General features: G+C 42.6%; 1 protein-coding gene across 5 annotated transcripts in view; it reads right to left on the bottom strand.

Annotated features, from left to right (window-relative positions):
• SEC24B (SEC24 homolog B, COPII coat complex component) overlaps nucleotides 1-6,364 on the bottom strand; it is a 92,292-nt gene extending 85,928 nt beyond the window's left edge. For all 5 annotated transcript variants that reach the window (XM_036852681.1, XM_036852683.1, XM_036852684.1 and 2 more), the window contains exon 1: nucleotides 6,220-6,364. In XM_036852681.1, coding sequence (XP_036708576.1) covers nucleotides 6,220-6,349 — 130 coding nt within the window. In that variant the 5' untranslated portion in view covers nucleotides 6,350-6,364. The remainder of the gene's footprint in view (nucleotides 1-6,219) is intronic.
• Nucleotides 6,365-15,337: the final 8,973 nt, after the last annotated feature.

The following is a 15,337-nucleotide window of genomic DNA, read 5'->3' as shown; positions in this document are numbered from 1 at the left end:
TTTTTCAGCTTCTAGTGGTTACCTGCATTCCTGGGCTTATGGCCCCTTCCTCCATCTTCAAAGCACAACATCCTAACCTCTGCTCTATGGTCACATTACTTTCTCTGCAGGCTGACTCCTCCAGTTTCTAATAAGGATGGTTGTAATTATATCAGGCCCGCCCAGATCCAGGATAATCTCCCCAACTCTAATCACAGCTGCAGAGGTTTCAGCTGGTCAGCCTGACTGATATTATCATATACAAGCTAGATACAGCCTGATTTTCTATAAGCATCTATGCCCTCCTTAGCAAGAGTAAATTATCACAAGATCCACCCAAGGGATAGATCTGCCTCAGTGACATCTCCTTTCAGAGATGAGTCTCACCAAAGGAAAACTCATTCTGTTCCTGCTTTAAGCAAACTCAACATGAAAATCAAAATTTACAAATCAAGTATTTTATGGAAAGTCTAGTCACTATACAAAAAACCATAGACTCTTAATGTTTCCTCACCGCCTCCCCCCCCCCCGATCCCACAGAGAAGCAACATTTTTAATGTATTTTTGTTTCATTAGTCTTTTCCTGAATTCAATTTCCAACTTTTTTAAAAAGTCAGATGAAAAGTTTTCATTATCTTTAAAAGATAATGAAAGGTCAGCGGAGTACAAACTCCTCTATCCTACTGAGATACAATTGGTACTAATTGGGAGAAGGAGAATCAGATCTAAGAAGGTAATTCATTCATCACTGAGTTACCAAGAAGTCCGTCAATACTCAGCCAGTATGCACTTTAACAATCGTCCTTATCAAACTGTTAGAACGCTCCTGAACCAGCTGGTAAACAGCCACAGTCCTGACCCTGACTCTCTGCTGCGCCCCACCATGCTGGCCCCTTGCCACACAGCCACTCTCGACTTAGCAGCTAAAGGACTAATGCCTGGCACACTGCAGTCTGTCTGAATTCTGCTCTAGGGGCAAGGCTGGTATCCATTCAGTGGTCAGTACGTGCAGTACTGATTACTAAATATTTTGAATATACTACCCCTACCAATAAAGTATCAATAATATTACTAAAATACATTTTTAGTGAGCATAAAATGTATACACACACATACACCTCTAAAGAAATCTGCAATTAGAAACTCCAGTGATTTAAAAAATGGGGAGTCCCAATCACAGCTGATTACCCTGGATTATTCTCCCTGAGGGAGGGCTAATAGCTACAAAGGTAACTGTTCCAGTCACTGCTGGCAGATACAGCCTATGCAACCATTTGGATGAAATCTCACTGCACTAAGTATAGGTTATTCCTGCCACTACATCAGTTGTCCTCTTTGGATGTCATGATAATGAGTGCTAAGAGTGAAGGGGCCAAAAGAAAACCTATATTGGTTGAAAACCTACTACATGCCAGGTACTTTGCTTTCCTATATATAATCTTATATAATTCTCACAAGTCCTGTGAAGTACCACTATTGTCATTTTACAAACAAACAAACAAACAGGGACACGAAAGGTCACTAATTCATACAATTTCACATAGTTGGGAAGTAGTGAAGAAGCCAGGTATTGTAGGTTCCAAAGCCCATTTCACAATTCCCGTTTCACAGAAATACTAGGAAAAACAAGCGAGTTAGGACTTGGCCACTGCCTAGGCAAGGCATTTTACTAGTCCCTCCCCCCTCCCTACCTACTTCATCCGCTTTTTCCTCAGTTCCTCTTACAGGCAGCTTTCAGCACACAATTTTAGAAAACTTAAAATCGATGAAACCCCCCTTCCCGCAAACCAGCTAGCTGAGGTAGTGGTCTATTAGAGGAAACCTTCCAAGAGCAGATTCGTGGGAGGGAGTGTAAGAAAATAATAGCCAAGTTCACTTACTCCATTGAGTGCCTACTGCATGCTGCCACGGAATGTGATGAGGAAAACTCAACATGGTTATCTGCCACATGAAGAATTTATATCCTGGTATTTTGAAAGAAATGAAATGAAGGGGACCCTCATTTGCTAAGCGTCTCATTTTGCTAAGCACCAGGTACTTTAAAAAATAGTACCACATTTAATGTAATCTTCTCAACAACCCTAGGAGGAAGGTATTATTATCCCCTGAAGTCCAGAGATGTTAAGTAATTTTCTCCACAAAACCCTGGGCTGTAACAGAGCCTACAGCCTTTTCACTAGCCCACACTTTCTGACAATTCTGAGTATGCTTAGCCTACTGGAAATAATAGTGGCTTCCCCAGGGCTGAATATAACATGATCTGCTCTAACACGTAGTGCTGACTGTGAAGATGCTCTCATTTCTAGGAAAGTCTGCTGAAGACTGGCTCAAAATCTGTTCTATTTCAACATCTTTAGCATCTAATAAATACTTCAGGGTTTACAGATGAATCAGAAAGATGGAAGCTAGCTGAAATACTAGGATCAGTAGCAAGGAATATGATTTACAAAAATTAGTACAGATATAACCTCAGAAACTGAGGGGGAGGGAGTGGCATGGGAATGAAAATACAATAAAAATAACCAAAGCAATACAGCAACAACAATAAAAACTGAACCCAGATAAAAGACACTTGTTTATATATTTTTTAAGATCCTTGAGATATCTATTAATCAACTTAGGGGGAAATTATGTGCGCAGAAAGCTATATTATACCATGGCAGTATCTTCATGAGAGGCCTTGATGCTTCTGGTTAGCTAGAAAGGAAGACTAGAAACCTGAGACACAGATACTGCTCTGATCAAAAGAAACTTACTTCAGACACACTAGGGAGATTTGTATCATTTTAAATTTTGCATGTGCTCTCAAAGTTGAAGGGTTTCCTATAACCTACCAGACAGTATTGCTGAGTGAATGGTATATTTATTTATAGCTTCCATAATGAATTCTCATAATTCCCATTACTATCTCATCTTCCTTGCATTATTAACAATTAAAATGATAAAACTGCCGGTAGTATCATTGTTGGAAAAGGCACATGGAAGGAAGAAAACACATTTTCATTTGAAAATGAGCAGCACTTGCTTCCTAAAAGTAGAATTAAAAAGCAGTGTTTTATTGGTAAATTTGGGTGACCCACCGCCCCCCAAAATTCTAAAAAGACCTCTTTCAATTTAAGTCGATTGGGGGAAATTATGGGGTTATGCCATCATTACCAGGATATTATTCACTCAATCTTCCCTTGTTTGAGGACTCAGTTTTGGAAGGACTCTCAAAAGGCAGAGTAAAAGTTGAAAAATATTCAACTAATACTTCCTATGAAAATACAAATAATTCTAAACCACCCATATGGTGCTCAATGAAAAACTGAAGTACAGAAATATAACTCCAAGGAAGGAAGTTTAAAAAGAAATATTTCAAAGACTCAAAGAAGTCAAATTCTATCTTCAAATAAATGGGGGAAAGCATGTTAACAATTAAACATAGAAAATAAGGAAAAGTAATAATGAAGTCCCGGTTTCTGCCTCCCTACCCTTTCCAATGTCAAAGTTTCTAATAAGAGACTTATTAGAGTCTGTTAATAGAAAGAGATTGGACTTGGAACTAGGAAGACTGTATTAGAATTCATTTAACAAATGTTTAACGAGACTATAACTTGTTCTAGGCCCTGAATATACAGTAGTGAACAGGAGACAGGCATTGGTGAAAAACACCCACCCAAAACTTTCTGGATCTGTTCAATTAGAAAAGTGAACTAGGTGTTTTACAGACTCTGTTCCCAAAACACCTGGATCTCCACCTCTATTTTAACCACAACAGCTCTGCTTTTTTCTGATTTCTATAGCAGGGCTCTGCAGGAAAACAAATCTGTTTTTAAAAATATTTGATAACCGCTAAACTAAGTGATCTCGAAGTACCATTCCAGTTTTACAACTCTGTCTTCTGTGATGCTTCAAACTCATACTTCTGACCTATTTCTTTTTCACCATGCTGGAATTCCACAGATATATATTAAAAGGCAAACTAGTTTACGTGGGGCTAAAGAATCAACCACAAACCCGAATGACTGCTTAATCATTATCTATGGGTGCCAAATACCATATAGCAAAAATTACTTTTTTCTAAGATTAACAAACAAAAACAGATTTGATCTTGTTATTTACCTACGTAAGCTACTTACTTTTACAAAAACAAACAAACAAAAATTAACTCTAGTTCTTTACCTTAATTTCTAAATTCCTTAGCATTTGAGGCCTTTCTGTAACTTGGCCCCTTTTAGGTATTCTTTTCAGCTTTAATGCCTTGCATTTTCCCTCCCACCCAACACCCTTTCTGCCTCTTAGTTTCTAAATTTTGAGACTTCTGTTCATGCCCTTGAGACAGCCCTTCTCTCCTATCCATCCCTATCAAATCCCTCAAGGTCATAACCAACTCAAATGTCACCAAAATACGTCAATTTACGAGAAAGGCAGGGATTCTGTCTTTTCTACTAGGCTAACCTTGAGTCCCCAACTGGCAAGCATGCAACAGATGTTGAAATGAATTATGTCAAAGTAACGAATATAAACAGTAGAAATCAAGCATCATCTATTTTTGGCTTCTAAATGTATTAACTGATTTGTTTTTACATATTTAACAGCCTGATTACAACTGATATCCTGCCATTCCTTGAGTGTTCACAAAATTTGTAAGGCTGAGGTAAATACTTGCCACTTTAAAAACTGTACACTAAGACAACAGTGCATACTCAGAAAATCAAGACACAATCCTTGGATCACTATTAAACATGGATTTAAAATATTCTAAAAGACTTGGGATCGCTTCCTAAATTATCGTGTTCTAGTTCCTCCACACACACAAAGCTATTCTAAAAACAAAACAAAAACAAGAATTTATATCAAGTTTACAAGAACAAAAAGTGCTCACAAATAATATCTTCATGTATGTTCAGGACCGAAGTACAAAACCTACTACTCTGTTCACATTCAAAACCCACAGAGTAAACAATGACCAGTGAAAGTAAAGCATGTGATACTGACAAGTATGGCTGACCCAAAGGATAAGGCTAAGCCATCACGTTTGACTTACGGAAAAAATTCAACTTTTGGTTCTCAGGATAAACGATAAACTGCAAGCTTGAAAAGTATCAGTTATAAAAATTAGATGCTGGCTGAACTGGTTTATAAAGTCCAGTAAGTTTTCATTTCACAGATTGGATAAAATAGGTCAATCCAACAACCATTTTTAGAGTACCAGCAGACCTTGTTCTCTTTTACAGAGAACCAGACATATTCTTCTGAAGTATTCAGTCCATCACTTTCGAGAGTTCTCATCTAAAATGTGATCGTCTATAAAGGGAGGCCCCCTCTCTCCCGGCCCCAGCCACGAACATTCCAAATCTCAAGATGAGGGAATGGATATCCTAGAGCCGATCATTTTTCAGCTGAAACTCGCGAATCCCCAAAGCCCACGACCTTAGTATGAAAGCGCTTTCACGGTGCATTGGCTGCTGCCGGTAGGAAGGCCTTGCCTCAAACAGGGCCAACTCTGGCACGTTTTTGTGTTTTTGAAAGTGAAGCTGGGGGGGAAAAAAAACCACCCAGATCTAAAAGTATTCGTTTAAATCCGTTTGACACCTGCTCTCTTTCAAACACGACCAGCAAACTCCAAACGCTCGAGTAGCGGCCGCAGCAGCAATGACAGATCTTGAGGCCGAACTGGGTCAGGGTTACAGTTACACTTGCGTTGCATCTTTACACCCTTTGTCTACAAACTTGGGCACTAACTTAAGTTCCCTTCCAGGCAGCGTGCTCGCCGGGCCTCAGAAATCACAGCAATTTTCCTGAGACAGGAAGGGCACAACCCTCCCAGCTCCACGGCTACACCAGCCTTCCCCGGACCACGCACTCTGCGGCCTCGGCTTTTCGCCGGGTATCTGGGCGAAGGGGTCGCCCGGGGAAACTCCCCGGCGCCCGGGCTGGATAAAGGGGATTTCACGCGCTGTCTGGTCTCCCCCCTTTCTACGGCCCCTACTCGCCCCCGTGGTTTCGGGCCCGGGGGTCACACTACAGAGACAGCCCTGCTCCCCGATTCCCCGGGCAGGCCCCCGCGCCGGGGCGCCCCTCCCCCCAGCCCCCCCAAACCCCCCGGGGCCGGCCCCCGCCGCGTGCCGCCCCCCACCCCCTGCCCCGGCAGCCGCCCCCTCTCCCACCGCCCTCCCGCCCGCCCCGCCCGATCCGGCCGCGCAGGCTGCCCAGCCAGCACTAGGCCCCGCGCTCCGCCCCGGCCGCCCTCCTCACCGTTCTGCTGGTGAGGCCCCGGGCCCGGGCCCGCGGGCGCGGCGGCTCCAGAGGCGGCGGCGGCTCCGCCAAGCTTGGGCGGGATCCGGGAGCTGGCGGCCGGATGAGGCGACCCGGCGGGGGCCGACATGACGGCGCTGCGGGCGGCGGCGGCGGCGGCGGCTCCGCTTCGGGGAGTTGGGCGGAGGGAAGGGAAGGCGGAGCCGGAGCGGCGAGAGGAAGAGGAAGGAACGCGCCCGGCGTCACCGACGGAGTCACCCGGGACCGTGGCTGGAGTGCTCGCGCTCCGCCCCGGAGCCTAGTTCGGCCGCTGCGGGCGCCGGAACCCCGCCCGGCCCTGCCCCGCCGCCGCCTCGAGCCCCGAGACGCGGGACTCCCACCCTCCGGGTCGCTCCCCGCAGGCGCTGACTGTGCGAGCCGCAGCGCCCCCTGCAGGCGGAGCCCGGCGCGCCCAGGCCGGAGGCGGGGCCCGGGGCGGCAGCCTCCCTGCCAGCCCTGCGACCTCGGGCCCGGGCGGACCTGCGGTCGCCTCGGGGAGAAAGGGGTGGACCAGGCTAGACTGGGCGCTGGGCCCGCTCCCACGTGGGGCGGAGGCAAGAGCGCGGCGGGCCCGGGCCAGGCGGTGCGGTGCGGGGACGGGGTTCCAGAGCTGCGGGGTGACCTCCGGAGCCCAGGGCAGCGCCTGGCCGGACTGGCCCCGCTCACCCTTCCTCCGAAGAGGAACCCTGGGTTTGGCTGTGTTTTTTTTTAATTTTGAGGTGTTTCCCCCCTTAATATTAAATCCTAAAGGAAATAGGCATTCAAGCTCCCTGTCCGTAGGGAATTATAATCCTGGGCAAAAGAAGAGGAAACATTTCTCTATGATAAACACAGAATCTCAATAAGAATTGAGAACTTTTCCCACTGACTTAAACCCTGGGAAAGGAAAGGGGGAAATGGAGTAAAGGGAAGCTGAAAGGCAAACTTTATCGTCCTCCTGATTTTTGCCAAGGGTTGGCTCATCCTGTTGATGCTCAGAAGAGAAGCTGTAACACCCAAAGCAAGAACTCAGCTTGGTTTCTACGCTAGTGAAATCGTTGAATCTCTGGCCTGTCCCAGCATGCTAACTGGTAAGCAAAGCCCTGGGACTGCACTACCCAAGTCGTTTTGCCATCTTGGAATCCTGAGTATGCCAGAGTCATTCTGTGTTTGTTAGAAATGAAATTGTTCAAAAGCGTCGAATTCCGAATGGGATCGAGCAAGATTGTATTTCTGGAGCGATAAGTCTAATTACTGAATGATTATGCCAAACATAAAGTGTGTTGTAGTCCTAGAATAATGCGAAGCTTCCCTTTAGTTGCTGCCGTGAATTAATGATACTTGGTGCTTTAATGCACCAAATGAATTACAAATAGGATTTCAGTAGTTGGATTTGTACTTTTGTTTTTGGAATTTATCTTTATTCTTATTTCCATAATTCTGATTAATTTTTCCTTTCCATTTTATACACTACACTAATAAGCAACCCAAACAATACTTTTACATTACGATATCCAGAAGCTAAAATATACTAGTTCCTGCATGTGAAAGATGCATTAAGCCAAATTCTTAGGTTTAAAAGCCAATAATTTTGTTAAATGTAAATTTTCAGAATCTTTAGAGAAAATTACACTGTACACATATTATAACATAATCCTGTCCTAGAAAGCAATATCCGACTAATAAAAACTACTTGAATTTTTTAACATTTTAGGTAGATAATTTCAAAGAAATACAAAGTAAGAGAAAGTAATATAATGGACCATCATATACTCATCAGTCAGTGTCAACATTTGTCAATTCAGGGCTAATCTTGCTTATCTATACTGGCACCAACCTCCACCCTCCCGAGATTAATTTTTTTTCTTTTTTTCTGTTTGGCTGCGCTGCGCAGCATGTGAGATCTTAATTCCCCGACCAGGGATTAGTTCCACTGTCCCCTGAAGTGGAAGTGTGGAGTCTTAACCACTGGACAGCCAGGGAAGTGCCTTCTGAGATTATTTTGAAATGAATTTCAGACATATTATTTTATCAGTAAGTATTCAACATGTATCTCTAAATGTATAACATAAACACAATACCATTATTATACCTAAAATCATTAAAAATAATTCATTAGTATCATCAAATATACAGTCCACAATTGTCTTTTGTAATAGTTTGTACTTTCTGAGTTTTAGGATTTTCAACAATACATCATCCATCTACACAAAATGGGCAAGCACTTTTCTACAGCATTTCCAGCTTTTCCGCAAAAACCTAAGCCCCCGCATAAGCAAAAGACCACACTCTGCTTCATCAAGAAGATTACACAATTACAGGTTCCAATGCTGCCTGGAAGTCCTTTGAAAAATGGCTCAGAGAAAAGCCCTGTATTAAGGGCTTCTATTATAAAGGTAAGGGAATAACGAGCCAATTGGCTTTCTGTCCTTGGAATGTATCCTCTTGGGCAGGGGTCCCCAACCCCCGGGCCACGGACTGGTACCTGCCGCTCCCCATCGCTCGCATTACCGCCTGAACCATCCCCCCGACCCCCTGCCTTGTCCATGGAAAAATTGTCTTCCACGAAACTGGTCCCGGGTGCCAAAAAGGTTGGGGACCGCTGCTTTGGAGTCTAAGAAGCCCATTTTAATCACAGGTATATGGACTGAAGTTGAGCGCTGTCTCTTTAGGGGAGACTCCTAAAGAAGGAGGACGGGACTCTGTTTTAACCCATCTTCCCCACAACCTTTATCACCTAAGCTCTTTCCACTTGTCCACTAATTCACCGTGGTATTTTCTAGCATGCTTATAAGAATCTTTTGCATGACAGATCCTGCAACCTTTATGAAGATATGTTATTTCACTCTACTGCTTTAAGTCCCACGACTGCTATCAGTGAAGAAAATGAGGAAAAGGATGAAGGATTGAATGAATGCTTACCATGTACCAGGCACTGTGCTAGTCACTTTAGATGTATTTTCCCCCCCATTTAGTCCTCACAATAACTCTGTTGGATATTTTTCTCATCCCCATTTTACCAGAGGAAACTAAAGCTTATATAGAGTTCAAGTAATCTTAGTAAAAATCGTGAACCTGTAAATGGCAGAACCAGAGCTCAAACCAAAGTCTGTTTAGCTCCAAAATCTTTGCTCTATTCACTACGAACTATACTTGATTAATTTACATTTTTCTTCATAAAGCTATGCTAATTATGATGTACTGTTTTGCTTGTCAAATGATTTTCAGTTTTACATATTTAGAATTTGTTCCAGTGACATTTAGAATGGCACATCTCAAAGTGTTTGAAATGCAAGTTCTCAGGTCCCACCACAGATGTACTGAACTCTGGAGATGTGACCCAATAGCAAGCTTTCCTGGTGTTTCTGATGCACAGGAAAATTTGAGGACCACTGCTTTGAATAGCAAAGTTAAGCTGAATTGGTTCATTCTTTTCAACATCAGGAAACGATGGTCCTTTTCTTCAGGACATTTCTCCAATCTTTTGCCAATCATTAGAAGTGATACTTTGTTCCAGGAGTGTCAAACATGGTAGTGTCAACCTTAATTGTCTTGATAGGCAATGTGGAGATAAATGCTGTTGCCCAGTTTGTGTTCAATGGGAAAAAGTGCTATAATTGAAAGTAAGCCCTGCCACATGTGCAGGAGGGACGTTTTTGCTGAATGTCAAATTCTGACACACGTGCCACTATTTGTCACCCCCAATTTAGGACTCACATTCTCTGTAACAGAAGTTGTGGGAGCCTTAGACAAATGAACACCTATTTTTATCTCAAAAAATGCTAATCCAGTTCTTTCTCTGTTGTACCTGGCTTCCTGTCTTCCTCAGCTTTTTTTTTTCCCTCTAGTTTTTAAATCACATGTGACCTTTGTAGAATACCTTTCCTCATTCAGTGGCATTCCCTATTAGATGTCCCTCTCCCAATATGAAGACACGATTTTCTTCTTTCCTCTCCTTTTTCTGATCTATTTACACATTTATTGCATCTTTAGTAGGCCAGGTATTGGGGATACAAAGATTAATAGGATATAATCTGTCCCTGAAGATCCTATGCAGGATCTTTTACATATAATCCTTCTTTCTTATATTTATTTCTTGATTTTTTTTCTAGAAACTTGTGTTATTTTTTCTCATGTTCCTTGTGAATCTTTGTTTCCTCTTTTCATTAGGGCCAGCTGTCCCCAACCTTTTTGGCACCAGGGACCAGTTTCGTGGAAGATAGTTTCTCCGCAGACAGGGCCGGGGGGATGGGGGATGGTTCAGGCGGTAATGCGAGCGATGGGGAGGGATGGGGAGCCGCAGATGAAGCTTTGCTCGCTCACCCACCACTCACCTCCTGCTGTGTGGCCCAGTTCCTAACAGGCCGTGGACCGGTACTGGTCCGTGGCCCGGGAGTTGGGGACCCCTGATTAGGGCATTCTAAGTTGAGTTCCAAGACATATTATGATGGGAAGAAATAATTTCACTGATGTTCATATCTTTTGATCACTTATGTTGATGTAATTTAACTATCATTTAAGTCTCAACTGTCTAAGACAAACTAAGATCCTAAAAGAAAAAAAAAGGTGGGATTTTTAGGCAAATAATTACCACACAGTCAGCCTATGTGCAAAAGTGCACTTACAGAAAATTCTCTCAAGTTCTCACTTAGAATATTTGGCTATTATTTTAGCTATACCGTAATTTCTGTAGTTATCCAGCCCCCAGCAGGTTAGAAACAATGAATCACGAGGCAGGAGAAGGAAACACTGTTGATATAGGCACAGTGAGAGCAGCAATCACCATTAGAATATTGAAAAAATGGAAGAACTTAAATGCACAGCAGTCTGAGGCAATTAGTTAAATTGAACAACCCTATATATTCCACTGAGAATATGATAAACATAGCCCACAGGTCTCTACCATCTGAGAATTTCTAACCTGGTATTCTGAAGGGCATTGACAGCAGGGATATACAACCCATTTTTAGAACCTTATAAACTCTTTTACATATGAACAGGTTAGGTTCCCAAAGCTCCTTGTTCATAAGTCCCAATATTCACAAATCCAGGGTAAACTCTCCTAGGCCACAAATGTATTTCCACCAAACAGAAAAGTGAGCTTTCCCCCCCCACCCCCCGCCTTTTTCCTTTTTTTTTTTCTGGCTGTGCCACACAGCTTGCAGGATCTTAGTTCCCTGACCAGGGATTGAACCGAGGCCCCCAGCTGTGGGAGCTTAAGAGTCCTAACCACTGGACTGCCACTTTTGGGAATTCCCAAAAGTGAGCTTCTGTGAAGCTTTAGAACCAAGCTTACACTTCTCTTTTTTTTTTTTTTGCTGATATAAGATGTAAAGTGATGCTTCTCAAAATTTAATGTGCCTATGGATCACCTGAGGATCTTGTTAAAATGCAAATTCTGATTTGGTAGATTGGGGAAGGCCTGAGATTCTGAAACTCCGGCCAGCTCCCAGGTGGTGCTGCTGCTTCTGGTCCTGGACCACACTTTGAGCAGCAAGGTTCCAAAGGGCATCTTTTCATTTACATTTGAAAGTCCACTGAGGAAAGGAATGCCCCTCTTTGCAATCCAAAGGGAACCTCTTAGTAGCTATAGTGTATTCCCCCCATTCCTGTTGATGAGGTACAGATTAAAATGGGTCTGGAATTTCCCTGGCTTTCTACAGCAGCAGTACTTTCTTAGGCCTTTAAGATACTGAAACACCTCCTAGTGGGTTAATGGGTGCCCGATGTTGACACTGATCATCTTGCCACCCGTTCAACAATGTTTCCATTTTGCCAATTACTTTTCCTCTTGCTGGTTATTGTTTGTTGTAGAAAGATGGTGTGTTAGCTCAGGATAACAAAATACCATAGCCTGGGTAGCTTAAACAACAGAAATTTATTTTCTCACAGTTCTGGAAGCTGGAAGTCTGAGATCAGGGTGCCAGCACGGTCAGGTTCTGGTGAGAGCCCTCTTCCTGGCTTGCAGACCTCCACCTTCTCATTGTGTTCTCACACGGTGAGGGGAGAGCTATCTCTCTGGTGTCTCTTCTGTTGTTTTTTTAAATTTTTATTCATTATTTATTGTTGGCTGCGTTGCGTCTTCGTTGCTGCGTGCAGGCTTTCTCTAGTTGCGGCGGGCAGAGGCTACTCTTCGTTGTGGTGCGTGGCCTTCTCATTGTGGTGGCTTCTCTTGTTGCAGAGCGCGGGCTCCAGGCACGCGGGCTTCAGTAGCTGTGGCTCACGGGCTCAGTAGTTGTGGCTCGCAGGCTCTAGAGCGCAGGCCGCGGCTTAGTGCTCCGCGTCATGTGGGATCTTCCTGGACCAGGGATCGAACCCATGTCCCCCACGTTGGCAGGCAGATTCTCAATCACTGCACCACCAGGGACTTCCCTTCTTCTTACAGGGGCACCAGTTCTATCAGATCACGGTTCCATCCTTCTGACCTCATTTAACCTTAATCACCTCCTCAAAGACCCTGTTTCCATTACAGGCACGTGAGGGATGGTGGTGGTTAGGGCTTCAACATATGAATGTAGAAGCAACACAGTTCAGAACCAGAGGGGGCCTTTAGGTGATCCCTATGCTCCTCTTCTTCGGCTGCAACACACTGTTTACTTATCCAGCAAAAATGCTCTTATTTTCCAGCTCTGCTATGACATGAAAGGACTGGGAAGCTCTACCCTAGACGAAAATTACTTTGTACAATCTTTAGTGCCATCTGCTGGAAGCAGGTAAAGTTGATATACTGTTGCTCGGTATTTAAAAAAAAAAAGGCTGACTTTTTTTAATGAAACTTTGTAAGTTAAAATATCATAAGAAGGAGTGTTTCTGTTTTACAGAAGATTAAGTTAATTTTTCTGTTACTACTTGAAAGGATAAACTTCAATTACGTGAAAAAAATCAATTGTGTGAAACACAATTCCCTATTCAAAAAATTCCAGATTAAAAACATGTCGAAGATACCAATTCATTTAGAGAGACATACTTTTAAAAAACACTATGACGGCAAGATGTCTAAAAAGCTTGCCATATTAAAAATGTCCAGGAATTTGGGGGGTTTGGACTAGAGAAGACAAGACTAGGCAAAATGATAAACTTCCTAAAATATTTGAAAGCTTTCTTCTGAAGAGTGGTAAGTCTGTTGCTTCAGATGTCAGAACAAGGACAAATGAGTTGAATTTTGATACATGAAATACTTTCAAGCACAAATCCTGGGAATCCTGGAGAAGGTATCCCCACACTGGGAGGGAGGTTTAGCTACTTTCTCCTAATTCCAGATTCCATAGCCTGTCATTCTATTTGTCATTTGGATTTCATTTACTTTGATATTTTCAGTAATTAAAAAACTTTTATTAATATCCTTAAAGTCTTCAAAGGCATATCCAACTCTAATTCCAGTAAAATTTAAATCTCTGTCATGGGCTAAATTGCATCCCCTCATAATTCATATGTTGAAGTTCTAACCCCTGATAACTCAGAATGTGACTGTATTTGGAGACAGGACCTTTAAAGAGGTAATTAAGGTAAAATGAGGTCATATGAATCGGCCCGAATCCATTCTGGCTGGTGTCCTTATAAGAAGAGGAAAGATCACGTGAGGACACACAGAGAGAGGATACTATCTGCAAACCAAGGAGAGAGGCCTCAAAAGAAACCCACCCTGCTGCAACCTTGATCTTGGACATCTAGTTTCCAGAACTATGAGAAAATTAATTTTTACTGTTTTAAGTTACCCAGTCTGTGGTATTTTGTCATGGCAGCCCTAGTAAACTAAACAATGTCCTTCCTGTGAGGGCCTTCCTTTCCTCTATATTATATTCAGGTATTGTAGAGTTTCTTTACTTTCTTGGTTCACAGACTCTTTCAAAAAAGTGTTTTTTTTTTTTTTTATCATAGCCTTCTTCTTCACTAATGAAAAGTAGAAATCGAGTAGATTCCTATGCACAGTTGCTGTGTAATAGACTAAAATAGTCCTTATCACATGCTAGCAAGCATATAATATTATAGGGCTTAAGCTACAGGAAACTTGGTACAAGAGAGAGTTATTTTAAACAAGAATTTCTCCCATGAAATTTTCTCCTTTTAAATATAACAAGGTAGGGAATGTAGGCAAACATTCAGGAAAAGAGAAATACACATTCTAGGGGATGCCACATGCTTCTTACCAAGAAGAGAAGAATAATCAGGGGACCTCCAGCTGTCCTCTGGGTGTGGCTGGTGCACAGGGACACTGGAACCCATGGCTTCTCACTTTTACATCATGTGGGAAGAAGGTAGTGAACAGAGTGGAAGCAAAGTCCCTCTGAGGGACTGGGGGATCAAAAGAGCAGTAGGAGATTTTAGCTATCATGAGTAAGGAACTTCGGAGAGAGGAAATATATATAGAGGTATTGTAGGAAGCTTTCCTTTCTGCTTTTTTCAGTGAAAGGCCTCTGTATTACATCTCTAAGGAAACTTATAATAATAAAGATCTTTATTATTTATCAAAACTAGTGCCATTATCTTCTAATGAGACTCCCCACAGACACTGGATCACATGGTACCCAGTTGTAGATTGAACAAGCTTAATCCAAAAAGGATCTCTAGGCCTAGCTGTTCTTATTTCCTGAGATTTAGGATATATGAGTAAAGTGGGGATTTCCTGTCTAGTTTCCAAGACAAAAAAAGTTCTTACTTTGTTTTCCATGAAACTCCAATGGAGCTATAAGTTGCATAACTGAAGCATGTAATCCATATACTTTCTCCATAACTAAGAGCTGGGGAGCCAGCGGTTCTGAGATCTATTAGTTTCTCCCCCCTCATCTGAAGTTTGGAAAATATGTGCTTTGAGACACACTCTGAGCTGAGGTGGCATTTCTTCTGTGTGTGTGTGTGTGTATTATGTTGTTGTATTCAGCCTACCAGGCTAAAGAAACCAAAAATCGTAACGGCTGCAAATACATGAGTTCCTGAGTTCTTTGTAGACATAAAATATGTAAATTTTGATAGTTAACCTGCACACATAAACCATAGGCACAGTCATAATTCTGTTGCAAGAATTCTGTTGCATTTATCATGAGGCAAAAATGATAAGAACACTATACAAATCACTATGGTTAATAAGTCACATGTTCACTTT

Source organism: Balaenoptera musculus, chromosome 5 (genome assembly GCF_009873245.2).
Source record: "Balaenoptera musculus isolate JJ_BM4_2016_0621 chromosome 5, mBalMus1.pri.v3, whole genome shotgun sequence".
NCBI lineage: Eukaryota > Metazoa > Chordata > Mammalia > Artiodactyla > Balaenopteridae > Balaenoptera > Balaenoptera musculus.
Note: the sequence above shows the minus strand (reverse complement) of the source record. Positions and strands in the feature narration are given on the sequence as shown.